Source organism: Mustela putorius, unplaced genomic scaffold (genome assembly GCF_011764305.1).
Source record: "Mustela putorius furo isolate JIRA1106 unplaced genomic scaffold, ASM1176430v1.1 tig00000242_pilon_pilon_pilon, whole genome shotgun sequence".
Classification (NCBI taxonomy): domain Eukaryota; kingdom Metazoa; phylum Chordata; class Mammalia; order Carnivora; family Mustelidae; genus Mustela; species Mustela putorius.
The window spans coordinates 14273732-14294914 of record NW_025421325.1 but is presented as its reverse complement, the minus strand read 5'-3'; the positions used below and the strand labels follow the sequence as shown (position 1 = coordinate 14294914).

General features: G+C 40.0%; 1 protein-coding gene across 1 annotated transcript in view; it reads right to left on the bottom strand.

Annotated features, from left to right (window-relative positions):
• Window positions 1-431: 431 nt before the first annotated feature.
• Window positions 432-21183, bottom strand: part of FREM3 (FRAS1 related extracellular matrix 3) — an 86003-nt gene continuing 65251 nt past the window's right edge. Inside the window, exons 6-8 of the mRNA XM_045078353.1 lie at window positions 16503-16754; window positions 4387-4536; window positions 432-1273 (exon numbers count right to left, since the gene is read on the bottom strand). Coding sequence (XP_044934288.1) covers window positions 1068-1273; window positions 4387-4536; window positions 16503-16754 — 608 coding nt within the window. The 3' untranslated portion in view covers window positions 432-1067. The remainder of the gene's footprint in view (window positions 1274-4386; window positions 4537-16502; window positions 16755-21183) is intronic.

Sequence of the window (21183 nt, the reverse complement as noted above, 5' to 3'; positions counted from 1 at the left end):
TTGGCTTGTGAATAGGTTTAGTCATGTCTGAAACACAAATTTAAAAAGGATTTGCATAATGATAATGACTAGATTGAAGATATGGTTTTCAAAATAATTTGGACACTCTGATTTAGTGGTATTAGTTGAGGCATGCTGATGGTATTTATACTGCCAACTTAAACTTGGTTAAGAACAAATTGGGCAGTTTGGGGCTTACACAAATCTTCAACTTTTCATTCTTCTTCATGATATTTACATTTAAAAAATCATTTTATTTTTATCTTCTTTATTTATTTATAAAGATTTTATTTATTTATTTGACAGAGAGAGAGACAGCGAGAGAGGGAACACAAGCAGTGGGTGTGGGAGAAGGAGAAATAAACTCCCCGCTGAGCAGAGAGCCCAATACGGGGCTCGATCCCAGGACCCCGGGATCATGACCTGAGCCAAATGCAGATGCTTAACCGCCTGAGCCCCCCAGGTGCCCCTTTTTATTCTCTTTTATAAAGGAATTTGCAAAGGAAGGGACAGCTGATGAAAGGACTCCCTACCACCTAAGTGGCTCTGAGTAAGAATTGTAGTAATTCAATCGAGTAATTGGGCTTTGGGCTTCTCTGCAAATTTCAGTCAGGGAACTCTTATCGCAATAACCTGAAACACTAAAAGAATGGGACAGTATGTATATCGTTGAAAGGTGCTTTCTGTCCAGCACCAACTGGCAAAGAGAGGTCGACCCTTTTATTCTTACTTTTGATTTAATTGGTGACAATGGCTTTCACTAGCTTTAGAAACAAAGTAAAAGAAAATAGGACAAGGAAAGCAAGAGCAGTCTCATCTTTTCTGGGCTCAATCCTTTCTCTGTATATGTCTCTCTCTCTCTCTATATGTATCCATACAATCACATAAACTACATTCTCACATACCACCAGAATATATATAACACCAACGGCAGTACATATCATTGCTATCCCAGAGTTGCTAAGACCTAAATATGTACAGTTTCATTCTGTTGTTAGGAGATGCTTTTGGGTGTTTAAGTCCTTAAAGTCTTTTATTCAAGGGAACTCCAAGCACTCTGCTTACAGTCAGATGCTGTCATTGATGAAAATGGTGGTTTTATGTGGTTCTCCAAGCGCGGCACCCTCTGGCATCTGGAGAACTAATTCAAACCTTTCTGGACCTTCCAAGATGGGCTGTCCCAGGTCATCAAGGATCCTCACTTGGAATATCTGCATACGTGCTCCCGGAGCAAAGGCCAGATTTCGGCTGATGCCAACATAATCTATTCCAGCTAGTGGGAAAGGGAAAGTCAATAGTGAGACTGTAGGATTCATTGTCATAAGTTTTCCTTTAGAGGAAAACTTCCTTCAGAGAAAGATAGCATACTTCTACGTACACTGCACCCTCAGAATCATATTTTGTTGGCTCGATCCCCAGAAAGGGGGAGTTTCCATACTCAACCAAATGCCATGATAGTCACTCATCCATGACCATGGCCCGTCCTCTTCGGGGCTCTCCATGTTGAGACCAGGTACATCACCTTCCAAGCACTTCCCCCAAAATCTCACTGAGAGACTGAAGGCTCTCTGAAGGCCACTTCAATTTTTAACGAAGAAGTTTACTTTTTAATTTTTAATTTTTAAGGTCACTATCATGAACTTTATTTTCATTAGGTTTCACTCATTCACCTTAGCCAGATACTTGGTTGGTCTTACCACATTCTGCTTGGTTTTACTAAGACATGGAGTTTCTGTGACTTCCTGAATTATTAATTATTTTGTAAGTTGGGTCACCTGATCCTATAACTTCTTTGCTAGTTATTTAAAAAGTCATCAAGTGTCATGATAGCAATAAAGTATAAGCAGTGGAATAAAATAGAAAGCTTTAAATGATAGAAATAAATGTGTCAATCAAGAAACAGAATATATTGTCTCAAGGTATCTCTCCATAAAATACTTATTAATTGCAAAGGAAGAAAAACAACTTCATAGTGGAGAAATCTGACAGACACCACCTTAACCAAGTGATCCAAGTTAACACCACCACTGATGGGCTAAATGGAGACCGTGTGCCATCTGATAGAATCCAAGGAGAATGCAATGTTATGTCTGCAAACTTTCCTGCCAAAGATGCAGAGCTTGAATCTAATTACAAGGAAACATGAGACAAGCCTAGACTGGGGGACATTTTACAAGACCAAACCTGACAGTCTTCAAAAATATCAAGGTCATGAGAATCAAGGAAAGACAAGGAACTATTTGAGGTTGAAGGAAACTCAACAGACACGACAACTGAACAGAATGGGAGTCTTGACTGGACCCTTTTGCCGTAGAGAATGGGCAACACCTGGCGGATCTCGAATGAGGTCTGAGGATTGGAGTGTGGTAATGTATCAGGGTAATTTCCTGACTTCATGCTTGCATCGGGGTCACAGAGAAGAATGTCTTTGCAGGAACGGCATTCTAAGTTTTCAGAGATGATTGCAAATTTATTGGCAACTTGCTCTCAATGGTTCAGGAAAAAAAAGTGTTTTTTTTTTTTTTTTTCACTGTACTGATCTTTTCTGTAAGTTTGAGATTGTTACAAAGATTTTTTTTTAAAGATTTTATTTATTCATTTGAGAGAGAGAGAGAGCATGAGCAGTGAGGGGGAGCAGAGGGACAAGCAGACTCCAAGCCCAGCACAAAGCCTGATGCGGGATCATGACCAGAGTCAAAGTCAGATGCTTAACCGACTGAGCCACCCGGGCACCCACGAAAATACTTTGAAAAAAAAAGTCATTAAATAATTATGTTAAGAAAAATAAAACAAGATTACACTGAAAATTGTAAAGGCAGAAGAGTAAGGGAGAGAGACCTTGGGATCTTCTGCACGATGGTTTGGATCTTGAGTCCATTGCTTATTTGCACAAATTATTTAACCTCCTTGAGTCTCAGTTTCTTTAACTGCAAAATGGGGGTAATTACTTCTACTTTACAGAGTTGCTGAGAAGATTAGAGATAATACAGCAAGAATTCTAGCACGGAGTCTGGCAAATAATAGGCATCCGGTACAAGGAAATTATCATTATTATTTATGTAAGAAGTTATAATGGTATAGTTACCCACGTATGCATAATTATTATTGTGAATTAACCAAGCTGAGCAGTTGTGTTACTTCTATTAGTCTGTCCCTACCTGAGAGCTCCCAGAAGGATCATGACTTGTGTGCAAGGGGAGTTTAAATGAGTTCGAATTTATTTTCCCAAGCACAAGCCAAATAGTCCAATGAGCCAATTAATCTATTTATTCTCATTTCCACAAACAGAGAGTAAAAAATGATCTTCTCTGAAAATTAAGGAAAAGAAAAAAAAGGGAAAAAAGCAAAAAAAAAAACCCTTGTAAGCATCATTACTAGTTTCATGTACCATGTGCTATCATATATTCACTGGAGGGTTATAACCTGCAAATTCTTCTAAGAGAAAGTGTTGTGCTCTAAACCCAACTGGCTCTCTTTATTGTCCTTAACTTTCTGGGTACATGCGGCAAACATTTTCAGAGGTAAATGCCTACTTTATTCTCATTATGCCTCATTACTTCATATAGGCTTTTACTTTACTGGGTTTTATTTGTAGGATTTGTGCTTTTCTCTTAAAATATTCTCATTGTCTTGGATACAGATGATGCTAGTCCTGAACTAACTGACTGCTCATAACCCAGAAGACTAAAAACTAAAAAGTCGCAGGTGGTAAATGAGAAAATGCGGGTGGAAATTTCCCCTTCTTTTCCTGTTGCATTTTTCTACCTTTGGGGTTCTTTTATTTTTTGGTAGAGCAGCTGACTGGCTCCCCAGAGGAAGTCTTATTTAGAACCGTCTAGCTCCTCTTATGGCTAGGCCTTGATTGTCTGTATCAAGAGAGGCTAAGGTGAGTGGGACATGAGGACGTGCTGCTTGAAGCCAAGGAAAACGCCTGAGTCCGGAGTGCAAACCTTCGATCCTTCTAACATCTAACAGGGGCCTGGATGTTCACAGAGATGGGCCTTGCTCAGCCATTAAAGGGATATCCTGGTCTGAAATCCTGTTTATGAGCAATCTACGGTATCTACAAATATTCTGAACTTTTTTGGAAAGTTATTTTGGGTCCGTGACAAGCCAGTCAAGGAATAAATCATAGAGGTTGCTTTTTGAATAGTCCATTTATTTTATAAACAGCAGAAGTCATTACCTATGCGGACCGTTTATGTGCTCAGATAAGAAAAACTTAAAACCAGAGTCTATCAACACAGACCAGGCACACTACACTTGAAAGACTTGTTGACAGACTATGCCCCATCCTATACGTAGATCTTGATAATGATATAATTTGATAATGATATAATTATAATGATATTTGATAATGATATAATTTTTAAATGGCCCTCTCACCTTCTGCTGCTGCTGGCTCTGTCTTCCTGGAGCGCACAGTGACAGATGACGCTTGGGAAAGGTCCGGGCCTGTCCTCCAGACACGAATCTCCACGGAGCCAGCACTTTCCTCCACATGGTACTCAGCGTTCCCAAAGCGCAGGGTAGGCTCTGGGGAGGCATCAAAAGACAAACTAAGAATACCTCAGCCCTCCAGGCCAACTATCTTGTTGGCTCCTGTGACCCTAGGTATTTGTCACAATCATCAGACTTGACAGATTCTACAGGCTCAAGGCAAAAACAACAAAACATACACACATACACACAAACTGTGTCACAAATCTGACTCCAGGAGGTGCAGTGAGATAGCGTTGGTTAGAATTCTGTTCATTTTTCTGTTTCAAGAGATTTCTGTCATATAAAGAAACTTCCCTATTGGGGAAAACTGGCCAGCTAGCTGTAACTCAGGCAAGTCAGCTATTATTTGGGAAAAGATGGTGGGGGAATTTGGAAGGATTTTTGTCAGGAGAAATTGCTCTTTATGTTGAGGGACAGTCTGACCAGGGTTCTGAATTCAGAGACTGCTGCCATTTTCTTTTCTCATGATATTTGTTAATCACAGGGGATGGACAGGAATCTGGGAGGAGGCAGGGTTCCATCAATTGAGATGCCAGAAAGCTCCCCTGGAAGCAGAGAGGGGACTCCCCAGAAAGAGAAGTTTGAAGGAAGCCAGAGTGGGCATCAGACTTTGGCAGGGGGGGGGGGCGGGTGTGGTGCTGGTGGAAGAGTAGCATATATTTCCTGAAGGGGGGGGAAGTTTGACAATTAGAAAGTTGGGACTTTTACAAGGATATCTGTTTATATCCAGCTCTCTGTGTTTCAGAAAGTAGCCTATGAACCTAGATGACTATTTAAACCTTGCACAAGATCTAGCTGTAATACTAGATGTGCTGCCATGAAAAGATTTGAAACAAATGTTTGTTTAGACTGTGAAATATGGAGGCAAAAAAATGAAAAGACTAGGAAGCAGCTTCACCACAGAGGAATGACCCTTGATGGTAAATGGAAAGTTGACATCATAGAGATGACAACTTTGCAAGCCTAATACAATAGAAAACATCTGAGTTAAATTAAAAAATTTGGAAGGTAGAAACCAAGATAATAAGTATTATTTGCTCAGGATGTATGTTAGTAGGTCTCTTAATGGTGAGGAAAGTTTTACTGAAAGGGTTATCATGATGGACAAGACCTATCTTTATTCGACTGGAGTCCATTTTTTTCTGGAATCACTGGGCACCACAACTGGCCCTGTGCCCTGTTGCATCAAACAGCTCACCATGTACCCAATACACCATGTGTTTACAAGTCTCCACTGTTGCTGGTGATGTTCTCTGAGCTGGAACTCTCTTCCCAAAGTGCCAGTTTCACACATTTCCACTCATTCTTTAAGACTGTTAGTAAGAGTTACCTGCTTTGGGAAGCTGTATATAACTCCCTCAAGGAATCAGGGCGTCTTTACCCCATGCTTCCTAACATTTTGAATAGCTCTATACTTGCGTGATGGGCCACACTTGCTACTGGCTCACCTTCTCTGCACTCAGAGAAGGGGAGTGGCATCCTCTCTTTTCTTCTTGCCAAGACCTTTCACAGCATCTCCCCATTGCTGCTGATGAATGTTTCTGATATCTCCGAGCTTGGGACAGGAAAAAGCGGGGAGAGGCAAGAGGAGCAGGGAAGTATTTTCTTGTGGGTATTCTCATGGTGATCCCATTCTCTAGTCTGAGATGATGGAGAAAACGGATTCTGTTTCTCATGGCCACTTTTGTGTGTTCTATGGAGACCCCTCACTCCCACAGTTGGATAGTTCTCATCTGCTGCTGCTTTGATGAGGATGATGCCTCCCTATTCTTGCTGGTCACTTCATCCTCCCTCAACCCATTAACATGGGCAATGCTCCTGCTGAGGACTGTTCACCCCTCTAGATGGCGCTTTTAGGCAAGACCTAAGACCAATTTATTTCGGTTCTTTCCTGTGTGCAAGGCTCACATTTGGTCCATGGCAACACCCCTGCCACCTTGATCAACTCTAGGAATACTGCCTAATCCTGATGCGGCTCCTCTTTTTTGTTCATCCATCAGAGCAGCCAACCAGCTTGCCTCCTATGTTGTGATGTTCCAGATAAAGCCAGACCTCCACTCACTGTGTCCTCCATATTGCACATGACGCACGTTACTTCTCAAATGGTCTCCTTAGAACTCCTTCTCTCGATTTACGAATTCCGGGAAAAGTCAAAATGCTAAAGCTAACAAGCTCACACATAGTTCTGTATTTTTCTTAGAACGATACAAGCTTCTCAAGGTCAGTGACCATAGTCCAAGTGTCATTACACCCTTAGGGATACAGAGGCTAGTATATAAGTAAGTACTCAAGAATTTGTCAAATGGATAATTTTAACTCACTTCTGATATATTTTGAACTTATTACAAAGGCTTTCTTTTCTAAAAAGTTGGGACAAAGTGATCTTTTTTTTAGCAGCGAACTTATTCTCTATGGTATCAGGGAAGGGCAAGAAGTAAGAAAGGGAAAACACATCTGGGTCACTTACGCTGCTGTGCAGAGAAAAAAATGGATCAAGTCTCTATGAATATGGTCAGATACCAGATGTAAGAGGAGGATGGTGTCACTTAGAGAAAAAGTGCATGAAACTCTTCTGAGATGCTCTGTGTCTTGAGCATCAGGGGATTTGTTGAAATAGAGGAAACAGTTCCTCTGCATTGCCCAGCAGTATCTCCAGTTCTCTTTGGCCTCACTCTGTCTGAAGAACTGAGACAGGGGCAGTATTTTGAGAGCTTCACTTCCCAACTTGTCATATTCTTTTTCCTTTATTTCCTCTAGAAGAGAATTCTCTTTGAAAGGAGATTAAAAACACATTTACGGCTGTGGAATCAATTTAATATAAGGATGATGTGGTCAAAACATCATACACTCATAAGTGCCCACCCTTAGGGATTACTGCCCCTGTCTCAGTTCTATCCCTAAGGGTGGGCACTTATGAGTGTATGATGTTTTGACCACATCATCCTTATATTAAATTGATTCCACAGCCGTAAATGTGTTTTTAATCTCCTTTCAAAGAGAATTCTCTTCTAGAGGAAATAAAGGAAAAAGAATATGACAAGTTGGGAAGTGAAGCTCTCAAAAGAGACATGACCATCATTTAATATTAACTCAATGTCCAGATTCGGAGAAATTTCATGACAAGATACAAAAGGGACTTGCAGATGAAGTGACAGGAACATTATTGGTAAACTTTGAGAAACCACTCAGGACAGGATAGATGTCCAAAGATGGAAGCTAGGAAAATGATTTTTTCAGTTACCTCAGCAGAGAAAATACAATAAAATCTAGAAGCAAACTGGTAAGCTTACTCTCTAGAAAAATTCTAGAATGATTTCTGAATTCTTAGAAAAGAAAAAGGTGATGCCTGTGAGTCAATATTAATTCTTTAATATCAGGCTTCATGTAGTCAAATTCAATTTTTTGTTGTTTGGTGAAGCATCTCCTGAGCATCCTCTCTATGCTCTAAGCACTGTGGTAGCTACTAGGGGTGTAGAGAAAAACGCAGTTTTTGTTGTTGAGGTGTTTTCGGTATGAGAGGGTGACCACATCCATTTCAGTCAGTTAGCTCCCGAGTGCTTTGACAAAAGAAGGAACCAGCCTCAAGGCTCAGAGGAGTACGGAGAGAAACGAAGCTGTGCTAGATCTGAAGGATGAATGAGAATGGACCAATGGGAAAGGTGGGAGGAATGTTCCAAAGTGGTTAATATGGAAAAGTCATATAAGACTGAAGAAGCCCAGTGTCTGGGGGGGAAAACAAGCATTTGTTTCTAAGTGATGTATGCGATGAGAGTAAGGAGTTGTTGGGAATCGGTGAGAGAGGAGGTAGAAGCCAGATCCGGCAGGGACATGGACCATTTGAAGTGGGTGGGTCTTTACGTTTTAGACTCTATAGCATGTGGGGACCAATTTTAAGCAGTGGAAATATGGTCGGGTTTGTTGTTGTTATTGTTGTTGTTTCTGGATATCTAACTTCAGTGTGAGCCACAGATTTAAGGAAGAGTTAAGGTTACCAATTAGGAAACTTTTGCAATTATCCAGGTAAGACATGAGCATGGTTTGAACTATGCACCAGTATTAAGATTGAAGTGGGAGAAGAATGTGTTAAGTGCCCTGAGCAGCACCCAGTGGTTAGATGTAGGGGGCTTCTAGGATGCTCTGTGGATGTGGGAGTGGGACTGTCAATAACTTAGATGGTAAATAGGAGGGGAAAGAGTCTGTAATGGGGGTAAGGGAGGGTCAGAGATGATATGTGATGGGATATCCAAGTAGATAGGTCGAGGGCTTTAATGTGTGAATTCGGGGTTCAATTCAGGTCAGGGCTGGAGATAAGATTTGAGCGGTTTAGCACATAAGTTGCAGTCAATCCTGTAATAGGTGATATAATCCTCCACATGGATGAATAAAGGGAATTTTAGTGGGGGCATCAAACTTTAAGGGAACTGGTAGATGGGAAAGGGCTCAAAAGAGAGACAAAAAAAAAAAAAAAAGAAAAAGAAATGAAAAGAAAGGAAGGAAGGAAGAAGGGAGGGAGGAGGGCGGGGGAGAGGAAGGGGAGGACAAAACTGATAGCACAAGAGGAATAGAACCAGGAAAATCAAGAGCAGAGAGTAGTGAGAAGAATAAGGGGTCACCATGTCAAATGCAGCAAGCGTATCCAGAAAGACACGTGCAAGCCAACAGTGGCAATCAGTGCAAAATAACCAAAATACATCTTATGAAAGTGCAAGCTTCAAAAGGTGAACTATGGCACCCAAATTGAAGAATAAGACCTGAAATAAATTTTTCCTACTCGTAAAGCCTATGGCAATTGTCCTACCAATAGCGATGCTCTTCCTTCCAAATGGTTCCTGGTTTTACAGCACCACAATATGTCTCTCAAGTTTTAAAAACATTTATGTGTTGAAGTTGATCTTAGTCCATGCAACGGTATTAACCATATTTAAAAAAAAAGTTGGATGTGCTGATTTCACCAAAGTGACACTTGGATTATGTACCATTTTTCTTTACAATGTTTTCTTAAATCTGTCCTTATTCTGTTAGCTACCCTTTTAATGATGAAGATAATAATCTAGCTGGTAATCTTTATAGGAAAATTTTATGCATGTTATGCAAATCTTATTGCCTCAGGACGAAACTAACAGCCTTCTATGAAACTGGACATCAATTCTTTTTGTAGCAGATTGTAAGTTTTCAAAGTACATGCTAAAAATGGGAAAAAAAAAACCCATCCTTGGTAGAAAAGCAGAAACCTGTTTAAGTGTTTATATATAAAACAGACATAATTTGCTAATTAACAAGTGTCCTCAGTTCCCTCCTGACCCTGGTATAGCCCCTGGAAGCTAAAGTCTGAAGCATAGTGAATGCATATGAAGCCTGCTGTGCATTCAGCTAACTTATTGGCCGTGTTCTCTGGTGTCGGGCCTCATGCAGCTGATGTTTTTTATAAGGGTTCCTGTGGCAGGTAGGGCCAAGATCTTTGGTGGTTAGGTTGCTTCTTCTTTTGTACGATTTCTTTCCTTTTCCCTTATTTATTTATTTTTTAAAGATTTATTTGTTTATTTATTTGACAGAGAGAGAGAGAGAGATCACAAGTAGGCAGAACAGCAGGCAGAGAGAGAGGGGGAAGCAGGCTCCCTGCTAAGCAGAGAGACGGATGCAGGGCTCGATCCCAGGACCCTGAGATGGTGACCTGAGCCAAAGGCAGAGGCTTAACCCACTGAGCCACCCAGGTTTGCATGGACGATTTCTTTTCTTAGCATTACTCCACAGTAGTTCCCCTTACAGAGATATTCCTTTTTAAACAAGGGATATTTGGCATTTGACAAGGGATATCTGTTCTCTGTTTAAGGAAGCAAAACATTTCTCAGAATCTAGCTAAACAGAATGAAAATATTGGATCCCTGAAAAGGTAAAGCACAGGGATTATAGTCATTAGTATTGTAATAGCTGTGTATGGTGACTGATGGCTGCTATGCTGGCGATGAACATAACAACGCAGAGCTGTCAGATCACTGTGTTGTGAAACTAATGGAACATACTATTCTTCCATTAAAAAAATTATCCAGGGACACCTGGGTGGCTCAGTGGGTTAAGCCTCTGCCTTCAGCTCAGGTTCTGATCTCAGGGTCCTGGGATCTAGCCCTGCATCGGGCTCTTTGCTCAGCAGGGAGCCTGCTTCCCCCCTCTCTCTGCCTGCCTCTGCCTACTTGGGATCACTCTCTGTCAAATAAATAAATAAACTCTAAAAAAAAATTATCTAAACTCCAAACCAACCAAACAACAACAACAAAACTCCCCCAAAACCACCCATTTCATCCCAATTCTAACTAGAAAAAAATAACATTTTCCTTCGACTTACTTGAGCACATTTTTAGATTGCTGGACACTGTGTCACCAGTTGGCCTAAATGAAAACATGCTTTTGATACATGATGATGGACATGACACATCTAAATAGAGAAAGCACTATTGGTATTTAATAAGTGCTCAGACTATGGCCAATTACATACAAAATCGTGACCCTGGAAAACGAGCATACACTTTCCTCCGTATTTCCCCAAATCGTCAATTTTGTACGACACTTGTTTTTATTCCTGGTTGAAATGACAACCTTATTACTACCTGAGATACAATACACATTAGAGTTTGATAAAAGTTTAATGCTTAAAACCGAATTAGGGGAATTACTGTTTCACATCAATATTTCAAAAGATTATGATCATGTGGTAGGTATGCTAATAACACCGTGGATGTTTTCTCAAGGAGAAGATGAAGTGGTAATATTCAAAGGAACCATTAGCGTCACGAATGGCAAAACCTCTGAATGTCTTTACTCTAGTGACCAAAGTGCAAATAGTTCCCACAGTAGTCATTCAAGGACAGCTGCTAAATGAATGCCTGCTGGGGACCCGAAGGGGGAGGAAGCCGCTCTTTAGAATTTTACAGAAAGCCTTTTCAGAAATATCATTAATTCTGACCAAGGAGATTAGGATATCCTAGGGCACTGACTCAGTAGAGTCAGTCTTGGGCTAAGGGAACATCACCAGGCTGTCTTGGAAGAGTGTGGCTAGATTAGTATGGTCACATCTGTAGCAAAACTGTTTTGGCTGAAGTTCACTTTGTGTGGAACCCAGAAAAGGGAAAGCAGCTGGAGGAAGAAGGAATGGGCTGCCCCCTTTCAGCCATGTTGAAAGGAAGAGTATTCTGACCATGGACCTTGAGGGTCCAGGATCCCTAGCAGTATTTTCCCAGGAATAGAGGTGTTTCTGTGGCTTGATGGTGTTGCTAAGATCCCATGCTTTTCAAATGATTTCCTGCTTATGAGGTTGCTACCCATGTAGAGTCTCTTTTAAGAAAAAAGATATGTTAACGAATGGGTGTTGGGGTATTTTTAAGCTTAGCAAAGTGTTCAATCTTCAATAAATATTTTAGTATCTGAAAGCAGGTTTCCTGGATTCAACACTTATTAACAGTGACTGGCTCAGAAAAATGTGTAGTGATTACGATTGATTATACTGAACTAAAAGCCTTCCAATTATTTCTGCACATGATTTTTCCCCGCATTCAAAAGCCTCCATGGGTTTGAGAATAGTCTAATTACATACAGTTCAAGTCAGATGTGACAGAAGGCAGAAGAAAGACCTTAATGACTTTGTGGTTCTATATTAAGTGCACAATAGGCCACTGCAAATGTTACTTGAATGAATTAATTATTTAAGTATCTACTAAAATCATTTCAAATAATACTACAAGTTATTATGTATCATATACTGGACGTTGTGTTGATTTTCTTCCCTTTTTGTTCTATTTTTTTCCTTTTTTTTAATATTGGTGTTGGAGAGTTCACAATTTCTCTGTTCTAACCATGGGAAAATTTAAAACTACTATGGTTTTAAAGTAAAAAGTAAGTGGAGATATGTCAGTACTCAAAGAGAAAATATTTCTTCAAGAAACAGATACTAATACTTCTATTTATTTTTGCACATTCCTGTTAGAGGCTGTTAGGTGTAATAAGATTCCTGGAGGCCAGTAAAGAGGAAGCCATGCCCAGCTGTTGGGAAAGTCAGAGGCCAGTCCTGGCAGCACTCCAAAACAAAGCACAGGAAGTCAGATCAACCCAGACAGACACAAGATGGCTGACAAGGCAGGCTGGAAATCCTTGACCAAATAAGGAAGACAAATAAGGCACAAAACCCTGCTTCCCAGAAATTCCCACCCCAAGTAACGAATATTCCACCCCTCTTGTTAACAAGTTTCAATAAAAGATAGAAACCCAAACTGTGGGGTGTGTATCTCTCTCTGCCGCTGTCTCTCTGTCCCTCTCCTTTGCCTGTTCTCGCATCTTGAGTGCAATTTTGCTTAAATAAATATTCCTCCTTGTGTTGCTCATCCCTTGTGTTGTGTCTGTCCTTGAATTCTCTCTTGTGATAAGACCACATGCCTTTGGCAACATCTTTGGGATAGGGTAAGCCTAGGCCTCAGGGTCCGGGGTCTCCCCAATTCACCTAGCAATGTTCCTGTGCACAGTTACCCCTACAGGTTAGTCCCCTTTAGTTCATCTTAATTTATTGTTCACATAATGACTCTGTTGTTCATATAATGCCGTGGCATTAACAAAATTCATCTCAGGCATTTCTGGCTTTCACTACTGGAATTTGATTAGTCAACCTGTTGTATCGGTGGCCACCATGACTTAAATATATAAATTTATTACTTGAAATATAAATGACATAGTCAAAGAGAGAGAAAAATGTAGCTAAAGTGGGTTACCAGGATATACAGAGAATTAATGAAGCAAACCCTGATATTTGTGGCTCCATCGTCACATTTTTCTCTCACTGATCCTCCTGCCTCTCTCTTATAAGGACCTTTGTGATTATATTGGGCCTACTTGGATAATCCAGGATAATCTATCCATCTCAGGATCCTCAATTTAATCCCATCTACAGTCTTTCCCAAGTAAGGTAACATACTAATGAATTTTAGGGATTAGGATATGGATTCATTTGGGGGCTATTATTCCACCTACCACACTGACCAATGAACTTGCATGTCCAACCCCTTGACAGCCATTCATGTCTTACTGCACATACAAACATTGACATGTGGGTCAGGAAGCTCTGTCCAAGTTCCATGAGTAAACTCAGTTTTGAGCTCACCAACAAAGTTGTAGTCCATGCTGAGACCTGCTAATTTTCTTGTTTGTCTCATCATTTATGACCATTTCTAGTGTTTGTAGTTTTAGGGTACATTCTGTTTTTTTTTTTTTATAAAGTCTTAGAAAGTGTTAGGTAAAGAGGTTGAAGGAAATATACTTCTTGTTGGGAAAAAAGAGAATCATTGAAAGTCAATCTTATTCTTGAATTTTGCTTTAGTTTTTCAGGAAGATTTTTAATAAACATGTCTTTCTAAATATGTGGATGGGACTGTAATGTATTTCCTTATCAAAGTGTAACTCATTCTATGCTTGGAAAATGTTAAAACACGAAAAACTATACAGCTTTACTTTTGGAGGTCTCCTAGCACCCAAGTAGGAAAAATATCATGAGTCAAATAATAGGAATTTATTTATTTGGGAGAAACCTTGGAGAAATAGAAGACAAAATGGATAGCCTGAATCACAAGACCATTCAAGTTCAATGATTAGTTCTGTTCTTTATCCGAATTTTTAGTAGTAAAATTTTAACACAAGCTTCTAAGTCCATGAAAAATTTTATTTAAAAAATACTCAAATCTTCTGCAGGGTACTTCATTTTATGGATAGGAGTATTAATTAACTAAAACCTTCATCTTAAAATGACTTCAAGAACCATCAAATTCTAGAGATGGAAGGGTCCCTAGAGACAACACATTTAAACCTCCTTCTTCTATGAATTGGCAAATTGAGCTCTACAGAGCTTGAGGGGCAAAGAGCTCCAGGGTCACCTGGATTGGTAGTGGTGCCCAGGTTCAGGATCCAAGTCTCTAAGCTCCCAGTGCAGGCTCTCATCACTTTGGCATTTCACTTCCTGATTCTATTTCATTTTTCTCCTGCCCTTTTTTATTTTTCCTTGTATACTTGGAACAATAACCAGGTCCAGCAAAGAAAACTCAGATTGTACTGACATCACCTTTCTGGCAATAGAGAGAGGTATCATAGTGAAGGGAAAAGGAATTTGAAACTTTCTTTTTATAGATTTCCATCTTTTCATGTGAAGTCCTTCTCCCTAGAGAAAACTGAGAATTGGTTGGAAAAGGAAAGAGCTACTAAGAAAAAAAAATTATGTAGAATAATCTAAGAAGTCCTTCTCTCTTTCTTCTTGTTTTGCCCTGAACTTCTCAGTCTCTGGAACTCAGGCCAGCAAATTTCCCCTAGTTCTCAGTAAGAGTTAGGTGCTCTAGTCCTAATCATAATCATAATCATAACCCTGATATTAAAAAGAATCTAGTCTTTCATTTGAGCTTCAAAAACCACAAAACACCATATCATCATTCTTTCCTTTCAGACTGCCCTTCATATTTATCAAATAGACTTGAGGTATTGGATTTTTCAGGAGTCTCAACTAGTTAAATTTACTCAGATTTTCCTTTACTTCTTTTGGGACGACAAGAGATAATTTACATCTAAGACTATGAATAACATTTCTCTTTCCAGAAAAACTGGATAATCATATTGATATTCTTAGTAGACACTTCCTAATAACTTTTTGGTTTAGAAGAGAAGATAATACAAATTCTAAATTTCCATACTGTGAAAATTCATACATTTGAAGAAAAACAATCATTCTCTTAATTCTAATGGAGAAATTTTTGAAAAGAAAAGTACAAAATAAAGGAATCCTAGGCCTCAGGGTCTATACTTATCCTTAGCCCTTGATACTTGTGAAAATATGTTTTGGAATGGACTTACGTTCATGATGATTTTTATCCTCTTAATGGAGCCAAATTAGTCTGTTGTACAACTCTGAGATTTTGTCCATAGGACACAACATCAACAAATAAACCCACTTAAGAGACCAAACAAATAAAAAAAAAAAAAAAACCTTTGATCACACTCCTCATCTTCCTTCATTCTTTGGTGGCTAGAAAAGCATCATGTCACCCAGAACATGGAACACATCTACCCTACCAGCTAGGGTGTGTGCACTCTCCAGCCCCTACTCTGTCTCTTGACTCAGCTCTCAGTTTTACAGAAGCTCTGTGTGTAGCCATAAAGCAGTCACCCTAATTTTGGGTCTGAGGTAGCAGTCATTTTAATCTTGTCTAGATCTGAACACGGCACCTCATGACCACTCCAATCCTGATAGAGGCACATTTGAGAGATGAAGCAGTTTGAGACAGTAATAAAATAGTCTGATCCTGCCTCTGGCTTGACCTACATTATCTCTTTTGAAAGTGCCTCTGGTAAAAAGGGCAATGGAGACCTAGGAAAATCATACTGAGCTTATTACTTCTTACCATATCTGGGGCATGGGGTTGGTGTTGAGGTGTGAGGAACACCCCCTCTTCTCTGGCTGAATTTCAGCTGGGCTCCCTAGGAATTGGAGCCAAATTCCCTGGCACATAGGGGTAGGAAGAGAAGTCTGGGTGCCTATACATGGGTGCTCCATGGGACCCCTGTACCATCTGAAACTCACGTACCTCCTGCTGTGAGCAACCCCCCCCCCGCCCGCCTCCCTTGTGCTATTAAGATGAGGGTCCCTGTGGGCAGTCCTGTTTGGGGAACCAGATACTAAACTTTGGTCCTCTTCTTGGCTTCTTTTCAAGTCTTAGGTCATTTCTTAGGCTTTTTTTTTTTTTCCTAGTAAAGTTATACACAGATATTTTATCTCCCTGAACTGCTATTTTGTTTTTGGTGTTGGTGATATCTACATATTTGACAAGCCATTCACAGCTTTTGGAGAAAGAGGAACACCAAATATTCCTTTAATAGATAATTTAAGTGAGATTTGTCTCTCAACTGTTGAAGGACAGTGTAAGAAGAAGAGTGTAAGAAGAAGACAGTTATTGCCAAGAGTTGAAAGCAGGAAATGGACTTACCATCACCACCATCAGCTAGGATAACCACCTTGGTGGTGGGGAACTGGGCTCCCAGTCGCCCTCCCATTGGCAGGCTCAGTGAAATGCTAAAGAATTCTTCCTGTTCATAGAGGGAGTCATCGATGATCAAGACCCGGCAGCTCTTCTCAATCTCATCCTTGTCAAAGTGGACGATGCTGGTGTGGCCTTCTGGACGAGAGATGTAGTCGGAGAAAGATAACACTGTGGAAGGAATGGAGCCTGTGGCAGAACCTATAGGAACATGAGATGGAACAGAGAAGGTGAAAAGAAATGGAATTAAGTAGGAAACCTGTTCCCCACTGGTTCTTCAAACTCTTTTGATGTAATAGCATTGAGCACAATGTTGTATGACTTATAAATCACAACTATCTCTGACAGTCACAGATATTAATATTGTAATTAGAAAGCTTTCAGAGCCAACCCTGGTATTTTGACATGATCCACAGTTAGTGGTCTCTAAACAGGGTATGTATTGAATAAGGTCTGTTTGGATTAGGGGCTAAATAAACTGAAGGATCGTAAAATCCTAGGCCTGGTTTATCTCAATTTGTTCATGTTACAGATGGGAACACTGAAGTGTGGAGAGATGAGAACCAGAGAACCATGAGGTGGTCATGGTGCAGACCCTTCCTGCAGTGGCAGAGCTGCAAAATGGAAACTATATGCTCATTAAATAATAACAAATTTCCATTTCCTTCTCCCCACCCCACTCCCAGTTTCTGGCAATCACCATGAATTTGTCAACTCTAGGTACTTCATGTTAGTGGAATTTTTTTTTTTTATTAAGTTTTTTTTTGGTGACTGGCTTTTTCATTGAGCACAGTGTCCTCAAGCTTCATCCATGTAGTAGCATGTGATGGGATTTTTTCCTTTTTTTTTTTTTTAAGACTGATTAGTAGTCCATTGTGTGTATAAACCACGTTTTGTCTATCCATCCATTTGTCCATGAATACTTGGGTTGCTTCACCTTGGCTATTGTGAATGAATGTTGCTACAAATAAGGGTGTGCAAAGATCTCTTCAACTTTGCTTTAAACTTCTTTGGATATATACCCAGAAATGGAATTGCTGGACCATGTAGCAGTTCTATTTTTGATTTTTTGAGCAACTTCTGTACTGTCTTCCATAGTAACTGTACCATCTTCCAATCCCCACCTTGATCCTAAGAGTTCAAGTCAGTGCATTTTTTTTGCAGTATTAAAAAAATAGCAACACACAGATTGAGAGCTGAAAGAGTAGAAAGTAGTCACAGTAACCTAAATGACTTAGGCAGACCAGATTGAGGTAGAACAAAGAGTGTTGTAAAATAACTCAATTTATTAAATAAGCAATTTTTAAAAGCCTAAATGTTTCTCACCACACTTCTCTTATTGAGAAGCAGTGGGGATATAGCAGTGAACCTCTGAACTGACACTCTAGTCTTGCAAGGGTCTCTCTTTCTTGTAGCTGTGGTAAATGCGTACCTGAGGGCTAATGCCAATGTCCACAGTCTTCTTGCTAATGGGAGTCAATATAAATATAAGTTGATATCTACATGCATGTCTACGTACAACTTGTTAAAAAATGAAAATGCTTTCCAAATTGACTTTCTAGGTTTTGCTGTGAGGGGCACTAACTCACAAAATGTTTCAGGATGACTTTTCAATAGAACAAATTTTAGAATTATCAGGTAGTAACAAATGGACTGTTTGGTTATTCTGGGAACTTAATAAAAGGTTAGAGTCAGAGGGGCTGATGAGAAGAAAACTTGTTTACAAAGGCAGAGGGCAGGAACTGCTAGACATGGATAGCTATGGCAGTGGGTGGGGCAGGGGGAGGATGAGCAGATTCTGGGGAAGCTAACCAAGTCCCAGTGCCAGCCTGTGTTTTGAAATTTGTTCCTTCATGACGTTCCCTCCTGCTTCAGTCCTGTGAAATCCATGCATTGAAAAGCTTTCTGAGCCAAGTCAGGAAGGAGAGGCTGGTCCTTAGGATGTCAGAGGCAAGGCCATCAACAAGCACTAGAGAAAAACACTTCCCAGTTAAACAGAGAGGTAAGTGGCTCCAAGACAAGATGCTCACAGGACATGATGGCACCCTACTGGGGAGACTTTTTAAGCTTCAGAATATACACACAAAATGGAAAAAAGGACATAAAGTCTATAATAATCTGATTAGATAACAAACAACCTTTGGGATGCTTTTCTAAGAGTGCAAAGTTTAGAAGGGATGATACATGAGAATACACTTTTTTCTTTCCCCTAGTCATTTGGTGTGCAGAATGTTGATATGACAGCTGATGTGAAAAAACCACTTTATCAGAAACTGCACATTTAGCTCCTCAGGATAAATACTAAAAGTAGATACACACTGAACTTGCATAGTGAGTATCTAATGTTATCGTTACTAAATAGCAACTATCTTTATTAAATCTTTTTTGCAATGTATTTTGTCTAGTGAACGGTCAAATAATGATTTATCATAGTTCATAAAACAAAAGTGAGTGGGATTTTCCCCTTTTCCGTTCAATTTTTTTAGCTGATTGATCCACTTGGTGAAAGAGACATTCATTTAAATAGGTAGCTTTCTGGCTTCAGTGAAAGACTGAAATATAACTCTTACTGAAAATCGTTTGGCCATGGAACTCTGCTAAAAGAAAAAGTAAAACAGTACATTTCAGCATTTTTTAGCAAGTTAAAAAAAAGATTTATTTATTTATTCATGGAAAGGGAGAGAGTGTGTGTGTGTGTATGGGCACAGGGGCAGAGGGAGAGAGAGAGAGAGAGAGAGAACCTCAAGCAGACTCCTGGTTGAGCATGGAGCCCGAGCCTGGGGCTTGAGTCCAGGGCCCAGAGATCATGAGCTGAGCTGGAATCAAGGCTCTGCTGCTTAACTGCCTGAGCCACCCAGGCCCACCCAGCAAAATTTTTTAAAACACCAGCATTGATAGAAAAGAGTCTAATTTACTTCTCATTTAATAAAAAAAATTCAGTTTATCTAAATGACCCAGTCTTCCTAGGATTCTGGAAATTTTACTTTGGAAAACCAATGATCAGTTATATGTAGTAGTCAAGAACAGAGACTACTGGTATTTATTTCAATTTAAATCAAAGCACTGTTTTATTGGTAGCAAGTTAAGAATTCCCAGGAATTCAGAGAGAAAATTCTGTTCTGAAAACATTAACTATAACCTGAGGAATAAGAACAGGTCCTTGGCAAGAGTCTGTATGTATCTCTTATGTAATAGTGAAGCATGTCCAAGGAGTAGGAATGGTGTTCCTGGTTGTTTTCAAAAAGACACTTTAGCAACTGGGCCTCAAGTCTTACAGCCAGTGTTGTTCTATAGCATTTTTGCAGGGAACATTAGAGAAGGCTCTCATATAATAGGTCTCTTGTTGCTTTCGAAGGTAGATTATGAGGCAGGATGGACTGTCTCGTGAGTACCGTTCAGATCTCCAAAATTAAGGTTAGATCTGAGGATTCATTTCATACTAACCTAAGAACTACCCTCTCCCCTCCAGCAGCACCAGCAAGAATGTTTGCTGGTAACGTCTAACAGCTAGCTCTCCCAATAAACAAAATACCAAAAAGTAGCCTTTGCCGATTTTTGCCATGTAAATATCAGTGTGAAGTCAGAACCTAGATTTGGGATGACGACATACACAACTGACTCTTACCCTCAGTTTCTAGCAGGATCCAGCATGCCACTGCATCGTTGATGATGATGGCATAGATTTTACCCGATCCACACCCATCTCAGACTCTGTTACTGGGAGTCTGAGAATCTATGAAGTTATTTTAAAAAAACAAAACAATTTTTTCTTTATAGAGAACATATATGGCTCAGTTTCTGTGGCCACATAGTACATTTGCTTTATAAAGATCATAGATCATACTTAAAGTCAGAGAAAGCCCTCTCAAGAAACTATACTAAAGGGCAATAGAATCATCACTATATTATGGTATTTGATAACTTTATGGGGTGGCAAGGGCATTTTATCAATGAGAAAATTGAGGCAGAGAACACCCTGGAGACTTATCTGTGAGTCAAAGATCCATCTCCTGATGGGGCATTTTTACTTCTCCACATTATCTTTAGTTATTATATTACTTAATTTTACATTATTTTAAACATACATATTCCCTTTAGTATAGATTTTTATAAGGCAGCACGACAGGAAATCCCCTTGTTTAAAAACGCAGCATTTAACTCCTGGTTGGACAGGTCATTGTCAGAAGCCCTGGGCACAGTCCATGTCACGGCCGGGAGGGTCTGTGACTGGGACAGGTGGGGGGCGCAAGTGGAGAGAAAGGAAGTGTGGGGAACGCTGAGTTGGAGCAGCATGGGAGTGCTGTCTAGAAGAGTCTTTGGGACACTGTTCCCAGTACTGCGGCTAATTAGGTACTCTGGGAAGCTCTCCCAGCACAAAACATGCAGAAGAAATGTTATTCTGGCTTTTCTGTGCTCATAGGAGTAAAGAAAATCACCAAGGGCCAGAATAAAAGAAAAACAATATTCTAAAACCTCTAAACCCCAAATGTCATAAAGCTAGAGAAGTGAATTCCACGTAGAAGCCGTGTGGTCGTGAGAACAAGTACAGCATCATCCCTGCAGGGGGCGCTGCGTCCTGCCCTGAGGCTCCATCCGCTTCCAGAACCCGAAACTCTGTAGTTAAGCCTGG